The sequence below is a fragment of the Pterocles gutturalis genome, unplaced genomic scaffold, assembly GCF_000699245.1.
Source record: "Pterocles gutturalis isolate BGI_N339 unplaced genomic scaffold, ASM69924v1 scaffold30163, whole genome shotgun sequence".
NCBI classification, from domain to species: domain Eukaryota; kingdom Metazoa; phylum Chordata; class Aves; order Pterocliformes; family Pteroclidae; genus Pterocles; species Pterocles gutturalis.
In genome coordinates this window covers 67,826-95,092 of record NW_010126619.1, presented here as the reverse complement: position 1 = coordinate 95,092, position 27,267 = coordinate 67,826, and the positions used below count along the sequence as shown (strand labels likewise).

The following is a 27,267-nucleotide window of genomic DNA, read 5'->3' as shown; positions in this document are numbered from 1 at the left end:
TGTAGGGAATAGCCAGGATCCTGCACTGCAGTCCACGAGCACCCTGGCCAGGCAGACGGCATGCAGGAATTTGGCAGAATTCCTCTGACTTCAGTGGAAATCTGCATTATCCTTTTGAATTACAACTTCACGGTCCTTGGGATCACCCAAAATTGTCATTAGTTTCTGTGTAGCACCTTAATACTTACCCTGCATGTTCTGTGGAATAATGTACACAATTTTACTATAACTATGTAATTAACTCACTTTGCTACTCCCCTCTCCAGGGAAACTCATGCTTCTATTAATGCTATTAGGAAGGTCCTATGCACAGAACAAAGAAAGTGGTGCAGCAGATGAGTTAACATGATTTGATTTGCAGATGCTTTAAACACTTAGCAGGAGACAGCTACGGAAGCTAATTAAATCACTCTAAGGTGCACAGGATTATCTGCTTTGTAAGAAACAATTTCAGTGAATTATGGTCGCCCTTTAGCTGAGGGGAAGTAAAAAGCATATTTGTTTGGAATTAAATTTCCCACACAAAGTACCCATCAGACCTCTCTTTCCACATCCTTCTAAAATAGTCTTCTTTTGCAGTTAATATTTTCTGGGAATGTGAATTTTGATTTAGTGAGAGTGGCGCTACTACTAACTTTCTTACACAAAAATTTTCCTACTTAGCTATTGATTAGGATCCGCCTTTAAGCAGTGCCTTGAGTAAAAAAATCGTGTTGGTACATTCACTACTTCTCAGATACTGCATCTTATTTAGTGTACCGGAATTCCCAGTTTAAAGTAATCACGAAATTTATGGAGAAACGGATAAAAAAGGTTGTAAAATATCGATTTGGGGAAAATAATAACACAACTCATCTATAATAAGAAGAAAAATGAAGCAATAATTCAGGAGTATTGAACGGCTTGCTGCTGGAAATATTGATCCGGTGCTTTAGTGTGCAACATCGCACCTAACATTGCACTGGAGCACTGCGTTCCCCCGCTCGTTATTTCACAGACACTGTTGCCTTGTTACACAGGTCCTGCAGAGCCTGGGAGAGGAACCCCCAAAATAACCACAAACCTGCAGTATCTTAATGTCGTAGTGTCTTAATGTCACGGTTTCCCACTGTCACGACATGCAGACGTTGTGCTCCCATGCTTCTCTTACGACGATCTTGTAGTTTGGCTTTGCTTGAGTGTTTTTGCTCTTGCTCTGTTTGCTGTATCCCATGTATTGCCTGTGTTCTGTATAAACGGTACGTCCATGCTGTCTCTTTCGATAGCACATAATCAGAAATGGTGCAATTGAGGAAACATGCTTTCCTTAAATATTGACTTTTAAGATCCACATATAAAAATTCCTAATCGTATTGCGGTGTTTCCTTACTGTGGCAATAAGCAAACATTGAAAAAAGGACAGCAAAGGTCAGTGGCATTTTAAAATAAGCACCCCGACATTTCCACAGCATTAAACTCCATCATGCAACATTGCATTTCTGTTTATCTGCTGACATCTGCAAAGGTATCACACTTGATTGTTTGGCATAAATAATTTAGCAGCAAGAATTTTATAATGAGCACAGATAAGATTTACCTATGTAAAAAAAAATAAAAATTAAAACTCTGTGAGGCAAAAAATAGTGAACTCCGGTAAGAGGGTAACATTTTAGCACTTGTGAAGGCAAATGTGCATCCTGCTCTGTGGGGATGCTGCTTTATACGTGCCTGCAGACCTACTGCATCCCCCATGATCATTATTTAGAAATATGAGCCAGACCAGATGAGCAAGTTCTGAACAGATCAGAGCTCCTGCAAATTTCAACTAACATTGATCTGCAGGATTTGCACTGGATCCTCAGCATTGCTGGGCTTGCAAGGTTTGTCCTTTTTAATCCGTATGGGGCTGGGGGCTCAGAGAGTGAAATGGACACTTCTGATCAAGGAATGGGAGGAAGGGAGGAAAATAATCTATGGCTGATGCAGAAGCCAAAGAAAATAGCTTTCTGTAAACTGCAGGGCCCTGCAGTAAGGCTCTTGAACCATTGATACTGAAGTGAACACAGGTTGCGATGGTCGCAGCATCCCACTGCGATGGTTGCAGCATCCCACCGTGGGCTGCTTTCCCAGGCACCAGTTCTCCCTCCGTTGGTGTGTGTTCTGGGCAAGGAGGGCTGGGGAGTGTGCGGTGGCCACAGCCCTGGGAGGCTCCTGATTCCTTTCATTTGCATGCTCATAGGTCTACACTGGCTCAGGAAGCAGAAAACGTGCAATTGTTTTTGTAACCTAAATAACATTTCTAGTTTAGAAACCCCAGGGGAAAAATCATTGTCAAGCTGGCAGGTTGAGCTGGCATGATGATAAATGACCGAGGTGTGTGTTCTGACTCTGCGGGGACACGCAGGGTGAAGAAAACCCTCTTCTCTCGCCGTCTTTACATCTACAGTCAGAAAGGGACAATTGCAATCTGAAGACGTACTCTTGCCTCTGGAAAGAGGTAGGACCGTGCCTTTCTGTTCAGTGAAAGAATTAATTTCTAGTGGGTCAAGGTGTTTGTGGTGTAGCTTCTTTTTAAGGTGCTGCCGATGATTGTGGTTTTTTTCTGCCTTTGGTGATTACAGTCAAAGGACAGACAAAAAATTTATGTTATGGCTAACACAGGAAAGGAGTATGGCACAGGCTGTCAGTAGAGCAGTAAGCAGTTTCATTGGTTCACACGTGTTTTTTTAGAAAACGGTTTGAGACTTACACTGTTATTGGCCAATGAAAGTTTTCCTACAAAAAAAAGAGTTCCTAGGGATTTGTGTAATAAAGTCTAAAGCTGCATGAAATTCACCATAGTTATTTTCTCAAATTCGTGCAGTAATTCCCTAATAACTTTTATCCCTCTAGATTTCACAAATTTGTTAATTTGAATTTTTATGGAAGGGTTGGGTTTTTTTTGTTTTTTTTTCTGAAGTACTGCTTGCAATGCCAGATTTTTTTCAGGGAAAATTGATTTTTTCACATATGCTTTCATAATGATAGTTTCTTTGCACTAGAGTTCATTAAAATGGGTGTCTTTTGTTTATTCATTATTTCTTTTCTGAAGCTCTGCAGACTTTTAAACATTTTAAAGAAAACTGATAGAAGCTCCATATTTACATACATTACCAGTTAATTGTCAGTATTATTTTGGTTTAAAACTGTGTAAATCAATTGGTATCCTTTAAGTTTCAAGAACATACTTACTTTGAAGCAGCTAAATAACTTGGTGAAAGTAAAGAAAAGTCTTTAGGTTATTTAAGTGCTTTATTAAATTAGGAATCTAATTGTCAACCTTTGCAAAGTTTCAAGGGGTTACTCTAAGAATTACGATGCCCACAGTCCTTGCAGTAAGTCTTGATTGCTTGGGTACAAATGTTTAGTGAACTTTCCATCTTGTATTTTCATCTCCACCATGCCATTTCATAGTCATGCTGACTGATGGGCTTGGTTGGACCCGGGTCATGTCGCTGTACATCCTGAGCTAAGCCCACTCAGTTCTCTGCTGGCAGCACTGGCAGGGTCCCCTCTTAACGTTTGCTTTATGCTGCTGTTACCTACTCCAGGGCATCTTCCATCTTCTCTAAAGCCTCTGATGGCCCATTGTTGCTGAAGGAAAGCTGAGTAGCCTTTAATATGATTTAAGATCCTAATATGTACATTGTAATTCTAGGTATGGGTACAGTAGGTAAAACCATACCCTGATTGGAGACCTACATACCTCCTGGGCAAAATAAATACTGGCTCTGATTTCTGTTGGCTCTATTTCTCCTCTTGTTTTGTTAGTTCCATGTAAGTATTTATCCAAGCCTTTTTAATATGGTCTGAATAGGGCTGCTTTGCATGGCACTTTGACAATTGCTGGTACCTTCTGAGAGAGCAAGATGGTTATGTACACAGCATTTTCTTATTAGAAGATTTCCTGTAACTCGTGTATGAAGCTTGATTTCTTTAAGCTTTAGTCTGGTAAAACAGAGGGGGAAAAGGCAGAGCAATTGTATTACCTAGTTGAATTGCTCAGAGCTTATTTAGATAAAGAATTACTCTGTGCTTTTCTTAGTACATTGTACAGTTACTTTTTTTTTTTTTTGCAGCCATCTTTTTTGCATTTTGTACTTTGTTATTCTGATGATGCTGAAAGACAAAGAAACTCCTCTCCATAATTCACTCCAAAGAATGTACCATCTCTTTCTATTTTCTTGTTAAAACCAAATTGTGTGCAATTTGGAGGAAATTGAAACCACATTTTTCACTTAACTTTCCAAAATTAAAATTTATGAGGAAAAAGAAGTAATAAAGCAGTTACAATCTGGTCATCTATAATTATCTCTGTGGTTGGAGTAGTTCCACATTTAAAGAAAGTGACATGAAAAGTTTATCAAGCTTGTGCCACTGTCAAAAATTTCACTTCTCTTTTATTATTTCAGACCACAAGAACTGCTGAAACCAGCATTATGTGCTTGGAAATTATCTTGGTGAAAAAGGAATTGGGCGATCTATTAAAACAAAGCTTTTCTTCTGAGAAACATAGAGCAATATTTATTTTCATTACTAATTAATTTTAAAATATCAGTGTTAAAATAAATTCAACAAATTTTGCTCTTTAAGCTGATTTAACAGAATTTACTGTGAAAAAGCATAATTTTCCTCTAGATCTACTTCTGTGTGTGTGTTTCACATTGTTCTTTTTCTTTTGCTGTTGCGTTTCCCTTCCACTGCACTGCTCGCTCTCCGAGAACAATGGAAATGACAGTCCAGCGCCAGAAATCTCAACTGCTCCAGCTCTAGAATGTTAGTGGCACTTGCTTTAGTTTTCTCATTTTGCCTTTTTTGTCTCTGAATTAAAATCAAGCCCAATGATGGATGCCCATTACAATCAATTGTTTCAGACAAGCCACCAAAAGTATTGTAGGATTCATTTACATTTAATCAAATTACACTTTATTTGCAATTCAAGGAAATGAGAACTCTGCAGTAAATCAAATATTTCCTCTCCAAGGGCCCCATTCAGCAGAAAATAGCCACACTCTTCCAAGCTAGTGCCTCAATGTATGTAGCAAATCTTCCAGCGGGAGGAGAGCTTGTGCCAACAAACCATCTATCGCTGTGTCTTTTCAACATTTTTCAGGGTTGTGGACACCTAAATATTTTCCAGTACAAATGCAGACCCTTGAACAATGAGTTGTGCAGTGACTTTAAGCCTGCTGACAATAGACTTGCATCTCTCTTAGTTCCCTTTCATGGATCACCAAGAAACAGCTGCGGAACTTCTGGGGTCCTGGAGGCTTGTACACCACAGGTTGAAAAATATTGATCTTTCCTTTGTAGATCCTGTTGTTTTAATGGGAAATTAATGACAGTCACTAGATAGCATTCATATTTTGAATAAATTCTACTTGAAGGCAATAAGTAGTGTTGGGTGTTTACCCATTTTTACTCGTTAGTGCCTTAAGAAGTTAGAAAAGGCTATTTGCTTTGGAGTGGGAGGTAGTGTGTGACTCTCAGCTCCTGCTCTATGTAGTTTACTACTGAAAAATTGTGCTCTACAGGTGACTCTTTTACCCTTGCCTGTCACAGCACAGAGTGATGAATTTTGAATCTTGTCCCGTGTGATTGTTCACATATTTAGTCAGCTAAAGCTTGAATGAGAGCAGGATCTCGATACTGCCCAGTGCTGCTAATGACCACCTGCCAGACACTGCAAACTGCAGAGCCACAGTGCTGTCAAAAATAGCTTGCCATCCAACGGCAGAAAACCCTTGTTTTAGCCTCAGTTTTAGTCTTTGTGTTATTTTTACTCTGTTATTTACAGTCAGAATTTTATTTCAGAGTCCTGAAAATTCATTTAGGTGTCTGCTGGGATTTTTGAACAGGCAGAGGTACCTGATTTTTATGGCTTTGTGGCAGTTTGTTGGAGATATAATTCAGGACTGCTACAAATTACAGGGAAGGTATGATGCCAAATAATGTGTAAAGAGCTCTGATACTAAGACAAAAAACACTGCATAGGTACCTGACAAAGAGGGGTGCTCCACTCTTGCTGTTGAAAAGACATCTTCATTGCTGGGGAAATACCCTGAAACTTAGGGACCCCACAGCCATCATCAGGTTGAAACATAGAGCTTGTAATGCTTAAAAAAACTCTGACCAAATCATGTGATGTATTCTTTAATCTAGTGGGATTGAAGAGCCTAACCAATAATAAATAATGATTTGCATGCCTAGCAGTTAAATATAATAAAAATCAACCCTGAGTACTTTTTCAAGAGTACTTGAAACTGAATTCTACCATCTGACGCTTACACCAAACGCCAGTGGGTCAGTGTCCATCATACGCAATTAGCTGAAGTAAGATGAATGCTGCCTCTAGAGTAATGTGGTATTTCACAGTATAACAAGCTTTAAAACAGAGTTCGATTAGTCCCATCTCTCCTTTTCCAATCACTTAATATCTGAATATTTGAATGTTGAAAAAAAAATATTTTTTTCTAGTTTTGTTCTAGGTGCCCAGGAGATGATGTATTTAGTTTCCTTTTACATGGGTTTCGGTACATTTTATTTTATACTTATGATAAACTGTTGAAACTGTAGTTTTGGAATGTCGCTCTGTTTGTCACGCTGCTGGTGTGGGCAAATTGCAGAAGGAAAGGGAATGAAGGGGAACGACAGGTCTGGGTTGTTTTGAGTACAGCAGGAGAATCCTGTGGGAATTTTTTGCCTTTCTTTTTTTCCACTCACTTTTGTTTTGTGCAACAAGCAAAGTTTGGAAGAAAAAAGTGACATTACGCTTCCCTTTGCTATTTGGAGAAAACATCTAGCAGTTTGCAAGTCCTAGAATTAAATCTCATTGCTGTGTCTTTCCCCGCTGTGGCTATGATGAGCTGGGATGCGTCTGCTCCAGCAGTAATCTGCCACTTGCTACAGGCCAGAGGAAGGACTGTCCCTTTCTCGATCCTCTATACCCATGCCTAGACAGCATATGCAAAATGATCTGCTTGGGGATAAAACATTTTCAGACACACAACCACTTATATACACACACATGCATACACATAACATTTTCATGTGGCTTCATTTAATAGAAGATTGTTAGGTCTGGTGTTTTGGTCTTGTCTTTTGTTAAGTAAAGATTAAAAAATAGTGCATTTTTTGAGACAATGAATTATGCACGCACATTAGTGTTTAATACGACACAGTACCTTGTCAGTGTTCCTTTTTTAGTCCATAAACTACAATTTATATTTATTTTGGTTAATCGCCTTTGCCTCTGAATATGTGTCATCTGGTCAGTTATTGAAGAGACTTCACAGGCTGTAAAAATCAATGCCAACAAAGTGAGTAAACTCCACAGGTGGGAATCTCTTTTCTTGGGAGACATGTAAGGTGTGGTCTGTGCCCTCTGCTTGTCCCCAGGCTCCACAAGTACAGGCACTGCCAGCCCAGCCACATCCAAGGGCTGCCAGGCAGCAGCATGGTCTTTTCAGCGCAAAACCGAAGCGATTTTCTCTGAAGCAGAAGACATTGAACGTTTTTTGCAAATTCTTCCCTGTGTGGAGCCAGTTTCTGGCAGCCGTTTGTGTCTGCTTTGCACAGTAGCTAAATGCATGATGGCCCAAAAGACAAGTAGCTCCTGTTTCAGGTGTGCAACGCTGAGAGATGGTGCAGGAGGCTGCTCCTTCTTGTCCCTGTGAGCTGAGCTGAGATGTCCTTACCACAAGTGGTTAGATACCAAGATGATGGGCTTGGCATTCATGGGGATCATGAGGGAGGAAGAACAAGCTTCGCTCTTGAGTTATGTACACCCAGCGTGGGAGAGCTGCAAGCAGAGGTGCCCCAGGCTGGTTGTGATGGGGCTGGTTTGGAGCAGGAGCAGCAGCATCGGTGCATTGCTCCGCGCAGACTCATTAACTCTGGCAGCCAGGTGCTTAATACCTTGCTCACTCAGGGCCTTAGTGAGTTTGTCTGTTCAAGCACATTCTTGCCTACTGCTGATGGGCCCAGAAGTGTATTTTAATATATCGCTTATGCCTGGAAAGCTACAAATCAGTTACTGATAAGTATGCCTCTTCCAGCAAGATTAATGTTAAATTCCTCCTTTTAGACTGGCAATTTGCAAATTGCTAAATTAGATTTTAACATTCGAATACTCTCTTTTCATGTCAGACTTGCAGTATCTTTGTTTTTATCACCTGATGAGACTGTTTGTGTCAGTATTGAACTTTGAGGCATATTAATATGATACATATATATTTTGGTGGCAATTTTTTATAGTGACAACAGTTCTCATGAAATCCACTAGAAACAAATTTGTACAGAATAATGTAATCCCCATTACAGCAGGGTTTGGTTTTTGTTTTGAATTGGATGGAAGGTAAGTATTTGTTTTATACAAGAGGAAATGGGCAATACCATGCTACTTTGAATGTATTTTATTGATAACTTCAGAGCTGGTATCTGCATTTTCCTATAGGCTGCCAATGATACCAAGAACATTAGGAAACCTATGTGATCATTTCTGGTTATCCATGGTAACCTTATGTCTTCTACTCTATTTTCTGATCATCTTGCAGTCTTTAGTCTGTTTATTCTACCTCTACCTTGAATTAGGGAAATTATAGTATTTCTCTTTTAGGCAAAATTAATCCAATAACACTTAAGATATTTTTTTAAATCCTGTTAAAAAGGAAAATAGCTAATTTTGGTGAACCCTATTTGAGTGCAAGAAAGTTTCAGCTATCTCAGAACAGAGTTATTTGGCAGATGAGTGTGGATGAGCTCAGGAGTGCCACTGACCAGCAGAGATGTTTTGCTGCGTATCCCAAATATCCAGTGACCACCGAAAAACCAAAGGTCGGTTCACTCCCCCTGTAACTGAAACATTGGAAAAGTTTCACAACAGTGCACCAAGTTTCAGTCTGGTTCCTCATTTTCCTTGCCTTTAACAGTTTGTTTTTGAAGCATAAGCTTTATAGGTTAATGGCTGCACCTGGAATGTTTTCATTTCCATCCTCATCTTTGCTGGTTTACCAAGTATATTCTAGATGGTAAATGGTGATGGTGGGAGAGAGGCAAGATGCTAAGGGAGTGATACAAGCAATTATTTTTCCTTCACCTTCACCTGTGACGCTCCAGATTCCAGATTAGTGATCTCTCTGTGGGCGTGTTTGGAGGCTACTTAACTTGTATTTGGGGGCAGAGCTGCAGTATTTGTTGATTTCTCTGTAATTGACTTACAAAGTGATCTAGCACCAACAATTTAGCAGAAGCCTGTTTGGCCCCAAAGCACACATTTTATCATAAGCATAAGCCCTTGCTGGTGCTTGCTCATCGCCTGCAGCACCTCCCCTCCTTTGCTGAACCTCCAATCCCCCCCAAGAGCAGTGGTGGGAGGAGACCTGCACAGAGCTGCCGTGCAAATGGGGCACTAATGGTTTGTGAATCTGAAGATGGTTAACTGATCTGTGCATTCAATTAAGATGAGTTTCTCAGTTAACAGGCACCCTGGGAAGAAATGAGTTACTTTCATTTCTGGGATTATGAGCACTTAATGAAGAAGACATATCAGAATTCTGCCTGTGTTGCATAAGATAACCCTAAAATGCAGCACAAATTTTCAACTTACTCGTCTAACAAAAACACTTGCCAGGTGAGAGGGACAAATCGATGCTTGTGTGAGTTCTCTTGCAGACAGGCTCACCAGGCTGAATGTAAAGTGGCGCTGCGTGCAAAGTTGGATTTTACTTTATAATTTTCTTGAGGTCTGTCACTTTGCTTGTGACTTGCCTATTTAAAAATATAATTCAAATTGTAATTTAAATAATATTTACCGTATTCTTTCTGTAAAACTTACAATGTGAACAGAACATTGGATAAAGATTAATGTATCTGACTAGAGGGGAAGGCTTGGCTATCTGATGTGTATATGCAAGATATAAACTAAGCTCCAGCCAGTGAAGTTTCCAGCCCGTATCAGTATAGTTTCAGAAAAGTTGACTGAATTGTTCTGCTTTGTACTGGTTAAGGATCTTGGACAAAGTGAATTTAAGATAAAAGGCTGCTGGAAATGGGGAGCAGACTGGCAACCACTGACAAAGATGAGACTCTTCCAAAGTCTGGAGGGGTGAGGTGGATGGGAAGCCCACTGTTTCGAATTTGGTTTGGAAAGGTGTCTGCCAAGCAGAAAAAACCAAGGTGGATTTGGTAGGTTTAGGTGCTGCACCGAGTACAAGGCATGGGAGCAGGTGAGGACCCCGTGCACGCTCTCTTGATGTGGGTGTGTACACGTGAAGTGTGGGAAGGAGATCCTGAGTGGGGGCTGGAGCTGGAATGAACCCGTCGCCCCTCCTCAGCTGCAGATCGGCAGCTGAACCCTTGCAGGGCAATGGGTGTTAGTCCAGATAGACCGAGAAGGAAAATGAAGTCAGACTCCCGTGTTTATTTGGTGAGAGCTTTTCTTGGATATAATCAGTGCCATAAGGAATAACTTGGAAGTTTTCTTTGCCCCTTCTGGTAGGAATAAGTAAAGACGTTTTGCTTCCGGTGCTGTATTCATAGGATCATTGCAGTCACTTCAGAGGGAGGGGGAAAGTAAATTAGAGTTATTGTTATGGGCCTGCTCTACCTTGGCCATTGGCAGATGGGTCATGCCATATTACTCCTTGCTTGTTTACCCACCTCAGCAGCTCACCTTGGTTAATTAATTAGTTTCAGTTAAACTACTTTCCCATATGGATAATTTTCTTTTTACCACCACCTAGTACCCCATTTGATTAAATTAAATCAAACACATAGTTGACCAAAAGTCATTGATATGGTTTTCCATCATTTGCATATTACTTAGGAAAGCAGCTGAAGAGGCATTTAGTTTGGTCCTGAGGTATGGCTAGTCGGTGCATGTAATGCAGAAGCAAAACTGCATCTTTAAACGGGCTTGAATAAGGTTTCTTTAACTATTGAGCGTAACTCTGAGACCTCCCCTGCTGTGAGCCATAAGTTGCTTGTAGGCTTGTTCTAGAGAGTAATAAGTATTGTTGTTTAGCAATTGTGTTGTTGAAATTCAGCTCCACTATGTCTGACAGTATTTATCTAAAATACTTTCCCTGGTGCGTGCTCAAGTTCCAGTAAACCGTGTCTTATTGTGCGACCTTTTCATTTTCCAGTGAAAAGGGATCAGCTCGTCAGATAAAAGCTACAAGCTAGAGTACAGGAAAAATGCGTGCTCAGAAAATCCGAGCATGATTGAAAACAAGATGTGTTAAATCAATGCAGTTTATCGCCTGCCTATTCCTGGCAATTGCTGTTCTAAGCTCATTCTGAGCACACACTAGATGATAAAAGTATAGTGTCACAGTGCTCACTGGGGTGTGAGGGCAGGGAAACATGTTTATCAGAAAAGCTAGTATGATTTTTTTTTTCCCCCTCGATAACAGTTATTGTCAAAATTTTTGCAAAAAAAAAAAACACAAAAAAAAAAAAACCAACCCAAACCCTGAACAATTATAGAAGCAGGTGATATAACTGCTGCTCAAATCAGAGACTACTGAGAGCTCTCAAATTATACATTTCTGTTTAAATATTGCAAACTACCAAACAACAAACCCAACTGCTTTAATTTTAAACAATTTGCTGCATGATTGAGGATGTAGCCAAAATGGTCCTTTTGCTTTCAAGTGAGTAGCCTTATCGCAATTTCACGTAGACAAATCAAAGCTAATGTTCAGAAATAAAGATGTTTGGAAACTATTGTTTTCTCAAGGGATTTAAGCTTAGTTGTCGTTAGGGATTAAAGACCTAAATTAAACCTCACAGGAGGTCAGTCCCTTACAAGAACATCACACCTATAATGTTCATTACAGGTAGGCACAATTCATCTCATTTTTTATGATTCAGCCCTACTTATATTTCTCCATGAATCTCATTTGTAGAGATTTGGATGTGATAGCTGCTGTTTTTCCAGTTTTCTCTCTTGAAGATTCTTTTTGCTCTGACCATAGTGCACTTGCACATCAGAAGTCTACAATTTTGAGAAACAGCCAAATTTAAGCTAAGATGCTTTCTGATAGGAATGCCTTTGGCATTCAGACAGGACACTGAGTTTTTCGTTTACAGATCCCCTGGTAATATTTTTTTTAAAATAATCTGAAAAGAAGATGAGAAATAGCAAAGTTTAAAAAGAGAGAGAGGGGAATTATTCACAAGAAAATATTTCTGCGTACCAACATATTACAAAAATGGTTTTTGATGCTGTCTACCCCAAAGGAGTTTGTGAAGGGTGACAAAAAGAAGCAACTTCCTGTATGTTATACAAAATTATCTCTATGAAAATTTTAAAGATGTCTGCACTTACATTGTAGAATTTGAAGTCCATGCAAAGGAAAAATGTTAAAAAGATACATAATAAAAAAATGAAAAGTTTACATGAGGTGACATTTTAGCGTTTCCGACACTCTGTATTGTACATCTCTTTCTGAGCCAACAGTTTAAAAATAAAAGCACTTTATTTTAAAAATATTTTTAAGTAGACCTAAATATAGATCTTATAGCTAACCTTAGGCACCTGTTATTTTAAGTCTTGGCTTGTGTGCATTTTTGTGATTGTGTGTATGTGTACCCATGTATTTATTTATTGAAATGAAGGGGCAATCCATTGAGAGCTATTTTCAATAAATTTTTTGCTGCATGCTCATGTGCATTACCAGAATGTGTCTGGCAAATAGGAAAATGTTCACATGTAAATGCTGTTCTTTCCCTTTTTATAATGACTGCCAAAGATGCGTCAATTAACGTAGATGACTAGACAAAGTAACCAACACACATTAATTTCCTTCTGAACCTCTGTGTACATATCCCCAGTGATTTCTACCGGACTGTTCTGAAACTGTTGTGTTTAAATCCCAATGTCTGAAACTGGACTCTGTTTCAGACTCCCTTAAGGCCAAGTCTTCCCCATTAGACAGGGGGTCACCACAGTCACAGCAGAAGAAACTGCAAAGTTCACAAATTGTTTGACTTTTTTTTCCAAGACAGATTGCAGGTTGCTGAGAGTGAACATTCAAAGTTAATGTATTTTCAGAAGCCAACACGTGATTCTTGCTAGACAGATCTGGTAATTTTATTTCTTACATTTCATAAAACAATGGGGCTGAAGACATGCACTCCTTGCATCTTCAGCGCTCCCACAGGCTCCAGAGACTGGGCTAGGTAGGAAGGGAATATATCCTCTGGTTCTTAGTTGCTGGAGAAAAATTGTTATCAGGAAGAAAATATCACGCTGTCTATCATGTTTGTAGTAACACTGATGAACACAGTGGAGCTGCCTCAAATGCTGGCCTATTGCATCTTTAGTTCAAGTAAAGAGCAGTCACTAGGGGAACTCAAGAGATCTAGGTGTTAGATTTATCATTTGACTCAGCTCTGCATTTTTCTTATTGCTTGGCATGTGCACGTGGTGCCTGGGCATTACATGGCTATAAAATATAGGAATTTCATTTTGGATATCTCTGTCTCTTTCTATTTCTAATTAAAAAAAAAAATGACATCATTTCACAGGTTGATTTTAAAAATGGAAATTCAGTGCACAAGTGTGTGTTTAAGTGAGGGAGTTACTGAGACCAGCCAAGCAAGGAAATTCTGCCTTAGTGCTGGAAGGGCCTTTCCAGCTCAACCCTCTCTGTGGAGGCTCTTGCTGTCCCGCCCACTTCCGTTTTCCATTGCTTGTGGGAATAAACACTCCAGGGAAAGTCAGTGGAAAGGAAACTTTATAAAAAGCAAACCAAATTCACAACAACAACAACAACAAATAGCTCAAATGCTTGCATGTTTTCAGTTAATGGTCTTTAATTAGCAAAGGAGTAGTCTTTGCAGGGAGATTTGCAAACCAGGCTTTTTTTCGTTTGTTGAAGGGGTTTTGAAGTGGGTTTTTTTTGCTGTCTTTGTAGAGCAGGCATAAAGAGGCCACTATGCCTAAGAGTTGTTGGGTAGGGTTTGCTTGCAGCACGCCATGTCAAGATGTTGCTTTACAGCATCGTCCATTGTTAACATTGCTGTACTGCAGGGCCTGAGCAGGGTATTCTGGCACCTGGAGTTTGATGTTGACAGGTCTGTCCTGTCCTTTATTTAAAATATTAATTCTATGTGCCTTCAAATGTTGTGACCTGGTTTAATCTGGGCACAGAGAGACATGTTAAATGTGTTCCTGGCCTGGCCTTCGTTGCTGTGACGGTGCTGCAGCATTTTTGCATCTATTTCTTCCTTCTCTTTTTGGCTATGAGATGTTGAGATGTGTACCTTTGTCTGTCTTGGCCACAGAGTTAACTTCTATTTATGTTCTGGTGAAGTTTCTTTCATCAGATGGGAAAAAACTCACAACAACTGTGTTGTAGACCTCAAAGCCCCATCTCTTTGACTTTATAGTTCAGGTCTTGTCACTAGGTGTCTATTTTTGTTGTAGAGCCAAATTTTTTTAAAAAATGGATTTGTGCAGAGACAAAGGTAGAGTCTAAAGAATCTTCTTCCATTCCACTGTTGTAGCCACAGCCTTCTGGACATGATCTGAAGCCATGATAGCTCTGTGCTTTTGCAGGTCATTCCTACCTTTTCAAACTATCCCGCGGTACCTGTGCCTTCCAAGAAAACCAGCGACATTCTGGTTCACCACAGGAGCAAGCACTGTGGGACATCTAATTCCCACATGCAGCCTTTCTCTGGGAGTTCCACTTAAAACAATCAAGACCAGATTTCTCATCTGGGACAGGAACATTCAGACCTATGGACCTCAGGCCAATTTGTTTGTAGCCTTCAGTCTTTTTTTTGTTTCTGTTATTTGAGCCCTTAGAGTCCCTTCCCTCTCCTTGCAGCCTTTTCCACTGGAAAAGCATATGGGAAGTTCATAGGTCTAAGTGCTGCTTTCTCATTGGTTTTGGGTCAAACAGAATGAAAAAGAAACAAGGGCTGAAAAATAAAAGGAATAAATGAAACCATGAATGCATGGGAAACAAATTAACTGAATATGTTTTACATTCTGAAATATTTCCATAATGCTTCTATGTAGTGTGTGTTTATTTTTCTTTGAATAATAATGTTCAAATGTGTCTAATTCAATTACTCTCTGCATTCGCTGAATAAGTTTTTCTCGGTGAAGAATTCTCCTACACTACCCCAAGCTACGAATTCCATATGATATTTGAACAGGTCCTTTTAATTGCTGATATTAAGTGTCGATCATTCTGCTGTAAGTTGGCAGTGTGGCCAGAGAAACAAATTCCTCTCTCAGATACATCAGACAGTCATTCAATTAACAACCAAAGCTTTATTGACACAGTAGGAATTCATTATGGGAAATATTAAAAAAAGCCCTTCACTGACTAGTTAAAAAAAAAAAAAAGAGAAAGAGATTTTTAAAGGTGGTAGATTGTCTACATGTAGTTATTAAAATTATTTGTGCAGAATTTGAAATTATAGTTGTGGTAGAAACATTTTTCTCAGAGGCATAAGCAGCATTTCTGTTGAAAAATAAGTTGGACATAGAAAAGACGAATAGAATGTACGCATCCTTATTTCCAGAGACATCGTGCATTTTCTTGATTAAAAGGCTTAGTTTTTAGAAGTTATGGCTTTAGACTTGCTGCATAGAGCTTTATGGCTTATTCTGTTAGATTCTAATTTGAAAGAAATTTCTTCCTCAAGGGTTTAAGAAGTAATTCATAAAATGTTAGGAATAATAAATATTGTGCCTTAACTCATACACTAGGATAGATAGGCAGATTTTGTACACCTGGGTGTAATTTTAGTTAATTCACACAAGAGACAGGCTGAAAGTTTATTGTTTGGAAGGAGAAAAATGGCTTAAATCTTGTATTTGCAAAAATTATTATATTAGCTTAAATGAAAATGCTACTCTATTAATGCCTTCAATAAGCTTTGCATTTGGAACAGTATTTTAATAAAAAGTTACCTGAAGTTTACTGCAACTTAAAATATCTAAGTGAGGGAAAAGTACTTACTTTGATTTATATGTCTTTTGGAGGTGTAATTATTGGCTTTTTACTCACCTATGTAAAACAATGTACTTTTGTAAATGGATTTCTGGCCACTTCTTTTTTTTTTTTCACATAAAAAGTAAGCACTGTCAATCAAAGAATTTTAAGGTTTATTTCCTCTTTAGAAATGATTGATAGCCTTTTAGATTTACAAGTTGACAAGTTAAAGGGTTCTATTGGTATAATTATGTACTAAATTCACAGTCTCTCAATTTAAATGTCCTTTTAAAACCACAAGATTATCATACCTGTATTTTGAAAAGTGGGCCAGTCAGTTTGGGTTGGTATACAAATTGCTTCCATTAGCCTTGGGACCTATTTGAATTTAATACAGTTTTTTAAAGTTAGTAGTACTTTTAAAATTTAGGGTAATGGGAATGCATTTTAAGTACAGTGTGTGTTAGCTTGTTTTTAATATATGGATGTCAAGAACACAAATAGAGAGTTTGTATTCCTTATTGATTCTTTTTGTCCAATAATGGGGAAAAAACCCCACGTTCTTTGAATTAGAGCCCTGGGAAACGCGTTATTGTGAATGGAGTTCAAAGGCAGAGACGTGTCCTGGGGACAGAGGCAGAACCTTGTGTGATGCTGGTGTCTAACCTGGTGCGTTAGCTGCCGTGAAGGGTGGCCTGAGCGCTGGCTCTTCTGCAATGCTTGGAGACCAGACTATCACCTTTTCTTTCGGGTTTTGCCAGCTACTGACACAGGAACTGGTGTGGCCTTAACGCTGAAGGTGGGGTTAAATATTTAAACAAGTCTCTTTTTCTGAGATGTGACTAATTACATTTGACTTGGATTATAAATGAGCCGTGGAAGGGAGGACTGATATTGTCCAATCTGCGGTTAGATGTTCAGGCAGCTAAAGATTTCTTTTTTTTTTTCATTTTATCTAAGATTGAAAGGATTGAATGGTTATAGACTAAAGAGCGATATTTGACAACTACAGTTTAGGACCCAAATCCTGCAAATTGCTATGTGCAGCCTCCCCCGCCTCCCGCTAAAGTAAAGCTGAAGCTATTTGAGGCAGAAAGTTTTCAGTATCTCTCAGAGGATGCTTGATGCCTTGTGAGATTGGACCATAAAATTAACATTTTTTTTTTTTGGTCATTTAGTTCAGAAAATACTCACAGGAAATGCTCTGTGGATTTCAAATGTGTTGAATGTGTGGGAAGATATAAGAAAATGACTGCTATCTCTGGGGGGATTTCAGAACTGGCCTCCATTTATAATATTGCAGAATTTAGTAACTACTTTCCCAAAGGATGTAACGGGAAAATGGTCATAAACTAGACGGAATTAGAGAAGAAACACATTTGACAGAACCACGCTAAAATCTTCAAACATATTTGCAAAAGAAATGTAAATTAGAACTGTAGGGTTTTTTTAATCTTCTCAGAGAGCAGCTATTTTTGATAATAAACATAAATAGCAGTAAATTAATATATTGTAAAATTTGAAGAAGGTCTAAAGTAAATGGGTCCATGATAAGAAGCCATGTAAGGATACACAAAGGTAATGAACCCAGGGGTCTGCAAACACAGATACTGTGATATTTTCTGCAAAACTACACAACAGAGTGGACAGCGTGTGGCCAGGTTGTGAAAGGAAACACGTGGAAAAAAAGCCCAACCATCTGAAAATGAAAAAAGGGCACAAGCAGGGGAAAAGCCTTACTCTCACCCCTTCCATACAATGACCTGAATATAAATAAAAGATCAAATTCAGATATTACTGATAAAGGGAAGTGCATGAAAAAAAACCCAAGGAGATTAGAGGTATGCCTTGATCTCTGGGGAAATAAAAAACTTCTGACAATAGCCCAGAAAGTAAAACCCTGAAAGATTTCTAGTCTGTTTGATTTCTAGTCTGTCTTTCTATCTACATAACAGTCATTTCGAGATATGCTGAGAAGATTCCTTTCTGCTATTAGGGAGATGTTGAGATTCGGCTGGACTGTGTGCCTCTCCAGCCAGTCCCTGTTAGCCACACACTTCTCTTCACTGCCGTTGGGTAGATCTGGATTTCCCTCCACCACCTTCCTTCTGTCTCAGTTCGGAGTAGCATCACCAGGCCTGCTTGTGGAGTTGGGATGTACTGAAGGTCCAGGAGGGTATAAAAATCTGACCCTTTCGTTGCCAGTAGGTCCATCTGCTGTAGAAATGTGATTTGAAAATAATAGTTTAAATGGAGCAGTTTCTTTAAAAACTGGACTGTTTTGTGGGGTAGTTTATGGAACACCAATTAATTAAAAACAATCCAGGGATTAGATATTAATTTAATGATAACAATGTGGTCTGGCTAAAGATCTTTACCATTAGGAGTATGGAAGAATGTTCTCTTCAAAGGTGAGAGTATGGACAAATTGTGACCTGTTGATCAGGCTGATGGAGTTGTGTAACTTGCTGTGGGATAAGCATAATTGAGCTACGTGAGAGTGCTTACACAAGTGAGACTGGGAGATATAGTTTGATGATAAATCTCTTTGCATGCATCAGATGGCATTGTTCTAACCACATAATCAAGTTCATAACAAAACCATCATAAAGGTGGAAGATCATTTAGTAGGCAGACCTTGTGCAAGAAATATTTTTTTGCTGTTGTTAATAAGCTAAGACAAAATAAGAAAAACTTTAAAGTGACACAGAAATTAAAAAAAAAAAATTACATTTACTTCCCACCAAAAAAAAAAAAAATTCTAAAAATATAAAAATCCATATTGGAATTTTTTTTTCCGTTTAACTCAAACAAATTGCTGTGGAAATTTTCATCATCTCTGTTGGCATGGGAGAGTTAAGATGCGCTGTTGTTTAGAGATGCTTGAGAATGCTTGAGTGTTGCTCCAGTTCACCAAAGCACTTAGGAAATTTTAAGCATATGTTGAAGTCTCACTAACATCTGAGTTTTAAAGTGATCATATGATTGGAAATATAGCTAGAAGGTCACTCAGTGCAGTCCCCTGTAATTATAGGCAATCATATAAAAAACATAATATGCTCAAATTTGCTTTGCTGAAAGCAAATGGGTTTAAGTATGTGCTTACAGATAAGCGTGTGCTTAAAGACTTGGCACAATCATAGCTTCTATTAATGCAGGCAGACCAGCATTTTCATTAAGATTAAAGTGTTCTACCATTTCTCTCCTCCATTTTACTTGACAAGGACTGGGGAAAGATGAACTAAAACCATAGATTATTCTTTTTCTAAATTCATTGTCTTTTGAATCAGTTTAGTGCTGATCAGAGCCTGAGCTGGGCTGCAGAAGTCAATGTCAACGAGTAAAAAATAAAGCCTCTGCCAAGACAAATGCCTGTTGTTCACAACAAAATTCTATGTGATCATTGCACATGGAGCATATTAAATGTATAACAGAATCTGGAACAAGAGAGTCTCCCTAGTAGTTACTTCTTTTGTTTTCCACCCACAAAGGACCTTCCTTGTAATATGAAGGCATGAAAAAAACCAACATGAAACCTGGGGTGCAAATTATTTATCAAAATTATTTCATCATGACTTTCAGAGATAATAATTGCTTCCTATTTGGAAGATGTATGCAGCACCCCCAAATTTTCCAGCAACCTTGTTTTAGGAACTCAAGTGGGAAGGTTTGCATTGCTGTTTGAACCAAAGCCTCAGAACCAACCTCAAGCAGCGTTTGAACCAAGACTTCATTGTCAGTGCTGATTTCAGCAAACGGAGATTTTGCTAAGATCCTTCATTGGTCTTGCAATGCATGGACGATTGTTACAGGGCAACGAAGCCTGCTTGCTATGCATGTGTCACATCATGATGTTGTTTGTTGTTTCAGCTCTGAACGAACCCACCATTGACTATGGTTTCCAAAGGTTACAGAAGGTTATCCCCCGGCACCCTGGTGACCCCGAACGCTTGCCAAAGGTCAGCCAAAGTTTATTGTTTTATTAAATATGGCAAAGCTAGTTACTGCATGTTTTTGTCTGAAAGTGCAAGACTCTGTAAATGTAATGGTCCTGGTTTGGTACCCAACCCGGATAAGCTGAAGCAGAGATAACCAATGAAGCCCAATCATTGACTTAGGTAGTTCTGAAATACTTAACAAAGAGCACATTGTTGGTTGGTATTTTTGAACCTGAGCAGCTTATTAATGGAAGAACAATGCTTCTTGGTTTTGGTATCTCAGTAGTACTTGCCATTATAATTTTGAGAAATTCACCATTGATAAAATTAAGTTATTTGGATCTTCAGGGAATGTGTGTCCACTGCTGTCCATTGCACCATGTATGGGCTTAAGGTAATAATTACTATATAATGCTTTATTTCAGGATTGCTGAAGTAATTAGAGCGATGTGTAGTGAAGTGATTTCATATTCATTCCCATGAAAATTAGTGAGAGGTTTTTTTGTTGATTTCTGTCAAGTAAAAGGTGAGGAAGAAACAGAATAGTTCGTGTGGGCTTCTAGTATTCTGTCTTGTACTGTGAAAACTCTGGGTCTGCACTCCATCTGTTGTTGCTGCTTTGCCATACAGTGCTTTCTCTGGTAAGAACTTTGCACTGAGTTTTGTGATATACTGGAGAAAGAGGTGGGGTATTTGAAAAAGTGTTGCTCTCTTCCCCAGGAACACTGCGCAATAGGGTGCATGGGCTGGAGCTGCTGTACGTGTTGTATCTGCTCCAGCATCACGGCTGTTAGTGAGTGAGCTGGGCAGCCAAATAGGCCAGGTGGGTGTGCTGGAAGAACACCGCCTTTGACTTCTGGAAAGGAAGATGTGAATTTGGAGTCCTGAGACATTGAACAAATTGGGGTTTGATGCCTCAGGCCAGATCCCTCCACAATGCACATCCAGTATAGCCTTTGTGACTGGGCAAAACTTCTGACCATAGCTTCTTGAGCTGTGAAGACACTTTCATCTGGGATTGTTGTGGGCTTTGATTAGTTAAATTTCTGAAGTGTTTCCAAGGTGAGAAGAATTCAAGAGCACCACAACTTATTTTTATTTCTTGACAGAAATTAAATTCAGTATGTGATTATTCTACAGGTTTGTTAAGTCTTGTATCTTTGTTTAGGAAGGCTGTAGACTCTGGTTTCAGGGTCGATGATGTGTTGTCCTTCCCTCTTACTGCTAGAGAAACATGTTGTCCTGGAGAGTTACATTTTATATTGGCTCTGTTCACCCTCTACAGCTGTCCCTTTCTCTGACTTCTGGACAGATTTGCAGCAGGACACAGCTTTCATAGGTTGTCAAAATTCCCTCCAGAGGTGCAACCCTTTCCAAAGAGAGCATCCTTCTGTAGGGGCTCTTTCATCTGTATTGTGCCTCTGCCACCAAGTATGCACATGGAATTCTTTTTTTCTAAGAAAATAAGAGTCCAGCTTTCATTACACACCAGGCATTTGCAAAGCCAAAAGAAATGCTGCAAAATTTCCCTGAGCCCAATGTTCCAGCTGACTCATAGATGGCTGTGGCTTTCTTCTAAATGCAGAAATTCAAGTGAAAAAAGACTGAGCAATTCCAAACTGGGTTATACAGCTGGAGGCTGTAATGCATCACCAGCTTCCACAGGAACTGGGCTCCCTTTCTGACACCCATGGCTCTGAGGGGTCCCCAGCAATGCTCTTTTGCACTGCTATGGGAATGCAGCCCCCAGGCTGAGCACCCTCCTCTTTCCCATTTAGACTGAGACTGTTACCACACTGATAACCACACATTCTTGCTATCTAGTGTCACGGGACATAAAAACAGGCTGAAGAAAGCTCCAGCTAACTCTGTATCCTGACTCCAACATTTAGCAGGTATTGATGGACAGCGTATGAGAATGAGGGTTAGTACTAAATCATCTGTCCCCTCATATACTCTCCTGGCTTAATATGTTTGTTTTAAGTATATTTTCAGGATAGTTTTTCAAATTTTTAAATCAAGGAAAATTGTGTTTATGTACGCAGAGTTATGGTGTGATGGCCTAAAACAAAAGTTACTGCTTCAGGACTGCACAAGCTCAGTGAAGGAACTAGTGTCACTATGCAAGGTTGGAGGCAAACAGGATGAAGAGGACCTTTTTTTCCCCTTCCTTTGGGTCATTCCTTCTGTGCAAGCTTGAAGGTTGGACCTCAAGTTCAAGACTCATTAATATGCCGTGCACAGAGGCTGAATGCAGCAGGGGTTGGCACATGTCAGCTTCTGTATTTGAGGCACTGATGGTTCAATTCCCAGCATCGCTTGCTGGCTCCAGGATCGTAATCAAGGACGCAGCGAGTCTCTGTCCTGGGTGAGCCCTGCACAGTGCTCTTCCCCATGTCATTAAACCAGGAAGGGCTTTGGCAGAATTCCACTACAGACAATTCTCAGTGGCTGCTTAGAAGAGAGTTGGAAGCCATATGGCTTCCACAGTGGAACCATGGGCAGAGAGGGCAAATGTATGAGAAAGACAGAGAGCGAGACAGCAGAGAGGAGAGCAGTGCTTAAAGCTTTCAATATCCCTTCCTCCGTTTTCCCTGTTGTCCTGCCAGTGCATCATCACTCGCTGTTCATTAAAAAGCTCGTACTCATGCATTCAATAAATCAAGCAAAGCACATTTCTATAATTGCCACTAAGTTTGTGGCTATTATTCCATTGAAACATTACTGATTAATTAGAGATCTTCCAAGAAATTGATATAGTTAAAATGTTTGTGTTCAACAAGAACATTCTGCTGTGTGACTTATCTCTGTGGTCAAGGAGAATTGTTGAGACCATCAAGTGAGTGTTAGCACATGCTCTACCCTCCAGAGCTGAGGAGTTAACAGCCATATCTGTGTCAACAGGAATTTCTAAAACCATTAACGCAACTTGAGAAGTTTGGAACCAGTATTTTCAGAAGTGCTCAGTGTTCATGCTTGGAATGAATTTTCTTAAATGTTCCAGCTATCTGCTGGAAGCAGTCAAAGAAGAAAGTCAGATTTTGAAGTTTTTCCTGTGTATCCTAGTTCTTCAGTAGCCAAATTCCCATGGAGAATGTCCTCCCATAGTGAGGAGAATGGGAGCACCTGGGAACTAGGGTCTTTGGACTGCTGGACTGACAGTTGATGCAGAGGTGTGTTTGAAGTAGAAATGCAATATATAGTTTCTGGAGAAAAAGGAATGGGAGCTGATGTTGGCAGCTGGGCAACGGAGCCAGCTATGGGCCAGAGTCCTGTCCCCTTCCTGTACAGAGCAGATCAGGGAAAGCAGCCGGTGTAGGGCTGTCACTAGCAGATGTGCGTGTCTGTACACAAACACATGCACCAACAGGAGAGACAGGCAGTGCAGAGGTGGTGGGATTAGCACCCGAATCTTGGAGTGAGATCAAGTACCAGGAGAGTGCTGGACAGTGTAGTCTTTCCTTTCTAAAACAGACAGGAGGCAGATCAGAGGAAACAAGAGATCTCTGAGGACAAGTGAAAAGAAATACCATGATGCTAATGTTAAGAAATAGTATTGTTGTTCTGTAGGAGCAGTTTGCAGAAAGCCTGCCTATGGAGCTGGGGGATAAGCCTGCACGTGTGTGTGCAATTTCCCCATCTTGTTTTTGCATCTGTGCACACAAATACACACATGTTGTTGGTTCTTGCATACATAACTGCAGTGGAAATCACTGAAGAGTTCAGATCACAACAACATGTTGAGTCTATTGAGGTTCATTTATGTAACCACCCTACAATCCTTAAAATAAATCTCTGGCAGATACGTTGCGATTCCACAGTTTTGTTAAAACTCCACAGCTATAGCTGTAAAACAGTTTCAACTGTGAGCTAGATTTGAAACACATCCATCCTAAATGATTTAATAACAATGATTCCTCTTTATATGCAATTTCCTAGAATTTATTTGCCATTTTCACCACTCTTACAACTCATCACTTGTATTTGGATTAAGCGCAAAATTATTCACTCTGAGAAACAAGTCATCGCATCGACCCTCTTCATGATCTGATGTCCTCTCCCTCCCAGTCTGTTGCTTAAATGCTCTCTCTGGGAGACCCCTTATCCCTCCTGAAAGGGACCTTTACTTCTGGTTTCTCTTCATGTAGATGAAAGTAGCGTCTCCGTCTTCCATTCAGTCCTTTTCTCTGGTCTGTCATTAGATCCCCCAAGACATATCCCACCTCCTCATAGACTAATACACTCATAGAATAACCTAACTGGTTTTTAGGAACCAATGGCTGTCAAAAAAAATTGTCTTCTCCCGTATGAAATCCCACAGATCTGTCCTTTATCCATCGTGACATGGATATTGTTTATATTGCAAATAAAGGTTGTCTCTAAATGTGGGTGGGTTGGCTCAGGCTTGCTAGTGGAGGTTAAAAGAGCAATGAGGACAAGGCAACTTAGGTTTGCTGCTTCAGACAGATCCAATGGAAATTCCAGAATGGATCTCCATCTGCTAACTCAAGATACTGTCTTTAAACCTAAGTTAGTAATTTTCCACTAAGAAAACATGTTTTGTTGTGGTTTTTTTCCCCACTCAGTGTAACAAGAAAACTTTTATACTAAGCATAGGCAGGAAGGGGGAGCATGTGCAAGGAAACTGTTGGAGTTCATCTGTATAGCAAGGAGGGTGTAAGATGTGCTTGGCGGTTTCTACACTGTACTGTAAAATTTATAGAAATGTGAGATGGGAATTAGGGTTGGTATTGAACCCCTAACACCTGTTTTTTTTCATTGCCTAACAATTTGAGCATGTATTTGATTGTGGGGATTGTTTGGGGTTTTTTGGGTTTAAATTGGTTTTCAGTTTATCCTATTGAAAATATTCAGGGAGAGAGTTTCAAAGCTATTGGGAAGAAGGATGACCAAGATGCATGAGGCTACTCTGAAAGCATCACCCTGATGGGGTGGTGCATGTCAAAGGCATGTCTGGGTATATGCAAAGAGTCTGAAATCAGAGAGAGGTGGGAGACAGAGCCACATTGCTCACTGAAGGGCAGAGCCACATACAAACGGCTGGCAAGGAGCCCTTTCCTTTCTGAAGGTCAGCAGTGTGCATACACATTTCAATGAGTTTTCTTTATAAGTGGGTCAGCATTTACTCAGCAAATGATTAGAGCAGATGGTGTAATTTAGAATCTATGACAAAACTTTTAATAGATCAGGGCTAACACGATGACAAGGAGCTCTGCGCCATTCTCCATTCCTGATTTCTGCTTTGCCTTGGGGTAAAAATCATGCCTGGGATTGGATTTTCTAGTCTGCACATTCCATCTGAGCAACTTGAGACACTTGTTTGAACATCCTGTAAGAGGGATCCCCATATTTCTCTATTCCTGTATCCTTATTGTTATTGTTTTGAAATGCAACAATTAACTGAGGGTGGCAGGAAGATACCAAACAGGGTAAACACGGTCCCTTCGAGGACCAGAGTTTTTGGAGGAAAAAGCCACAGTTTGAAGAAAGTAACAAAGGCTGCATTTGTGTATTTTGCTCCGTGGAGCTGAAAATATCTAGTAAATTGATCCCGTGGGAGTAATAAATACACATTACTTTATCTTGTACTTCATGTCCTATACCCCTGAGCCTTGATAGAACAACACCACTTAATAGACTTAAAAAAAGAGTAATTACAGTCATTGGTTGTGTGATATTTCAGCCCTTCCAGCCCTGCCTGACCTTCTAATTTAGCTCACCGTGTCTAACTAATGCATTTATATTCATCTTTTATGAAGCATGTGTAGTACAAAATTGACTTTGCAGCCTTTAGCAAGCTGTCTTACCAGGTTTAGGATACGGTTTGTATAGCGTACTATATAGCACATGTACATTCACAGCAGAATCTTGCATGCATATGGTTCTGATCAGCTATGACTTTTTATTCTTTTGGAAATAAAATAAAAAATATTTATTCCATTTCATCCTCCCCTCCCCTTTTTAAACCTTTTATTCATTGCGGCATTATTTACAGCTAAACATGCAGGCAGAAAGACGCAAGCATTTTAAAAATGATTACAGCTAATGTTCCTACTTGTCAGAAGTGCTTAAATTTTCCTGCACTTTGTCTAAAAACTTAGCACTTTTACCTTTTAAGAATTACAAATTTATAAGATCTTACCAAGCTGATTTACAAACACAGCTGACAGTTTATGATGAGTGATGTTGCAAAAGGTACAATATGTTTCTCTGTCATTTCTATGCATGTATATATTAAGAAGAAGATTAAGAAGAGGGAGAACCCTTCTCTGAAAGAAACCCTTGAGTTAGAGAGCACACGCACAAATCTCTCTCCTGCGTTTCCTTGTAACTTCTTGCTCACTTCACTCATCCAGTAGAGCACAATTGTTCTCTGTGCATTTTCTCCCACCATATGGTATCCTCATTACCATACACTAAGGGTCCATATGGGGAACTTGTGAAGTGAACTGTATTCATTTTAACTGCCAGATGAGCAGCCTTTTGCTTTGCAAGCTTAGCTTAAGTCATCTGCTGTCTTTATGTTGTTATGGCAACACAGCACCAATAAAAAATTCTAATCTACTGTAAGTGTCTGGGATCACAGTATTTTAAATGCTTGCCGTAACTGTCCTCTAAGTGAAGATGCTTTTTCTTTTAGTATGACAAAGGGTTATTGTCAACTCCAGCAGGTGGCAGTAAAGAAATAGTTTCTTTTTTTTTTTATAAACCCTTTTTTAAAAAAAACAAATTGTTTTCCTTTTTTCTTGTCTCCCCCTACCCCAAAAAGTCATAGAATTACACAGCATGGTCAGTTCCCCACATTTTCTGGGATTTCTGACACTGGGGTTGGAACTGCAGGTGATGCTCTTAAGTTGCAACTCAAAAACTAAAGGTAGTAAAGTATGAAACTGTGGTGGCAGCTCATGCACTTTACTGACAGAGATCCAGGCTCAAGTACCACTTCTCTGGCATTCAGAAGCCTCCGTAGGCACACAGCTAGTTCAGTGCTGGAGCTGGTTTTTATCTGTGTTTCCAAACTCCTGATTCAAACACAAAGCTAATTAAGAATATCTTATAGTAATGGAAGTAGGCAGCAGCATCCTTAAATATAAATCATTTTCACCTCCGCAGGCCACCTGATATGTTGCATCTCTGTCTCTGTGTCTGTATTGAAAGTGAATGTTCGTAGTCTCAGTTCATCAGTTCGCATTAGCCTCATGCTGAATATTTAAACACAGAACAATTTGAACACCCCATGAAAAGAGACAGTGACTGCACTTTCACTTGGAACAGCAAGAGCTCATCTAATAATAATTTAGTAAATCAGCCATTTAGTGGCTCAGTTGTAC

The 27,267-nt window shown here is 39.6% G+C and overlaps 1 protein-coding gene across 1 annotated transcript in view; it reads left to right on the top strand.

Moving 5' to 3' along the window:
* The window catches only part of LOC104465840 (transcription factor COE1), a gene marked incomplete at its 5' end in the record, with an annotated part of 63,390 nt that overhangs the window by 12,261 nt on the left and 23,862 nt on the right, over positions 1 to 27,267 (top strand). The window contains one exon of the mRNA XM_010079046.1: positions 19,848 to 19,936. Coding sequence (XP_010077348.1) covers positions 19,848 to 19,936 — 89 coding nt within the window. The remainder of the gene's footprint in view (positions 1 to 19,847; positions 19,937 to 27,267) is intronic.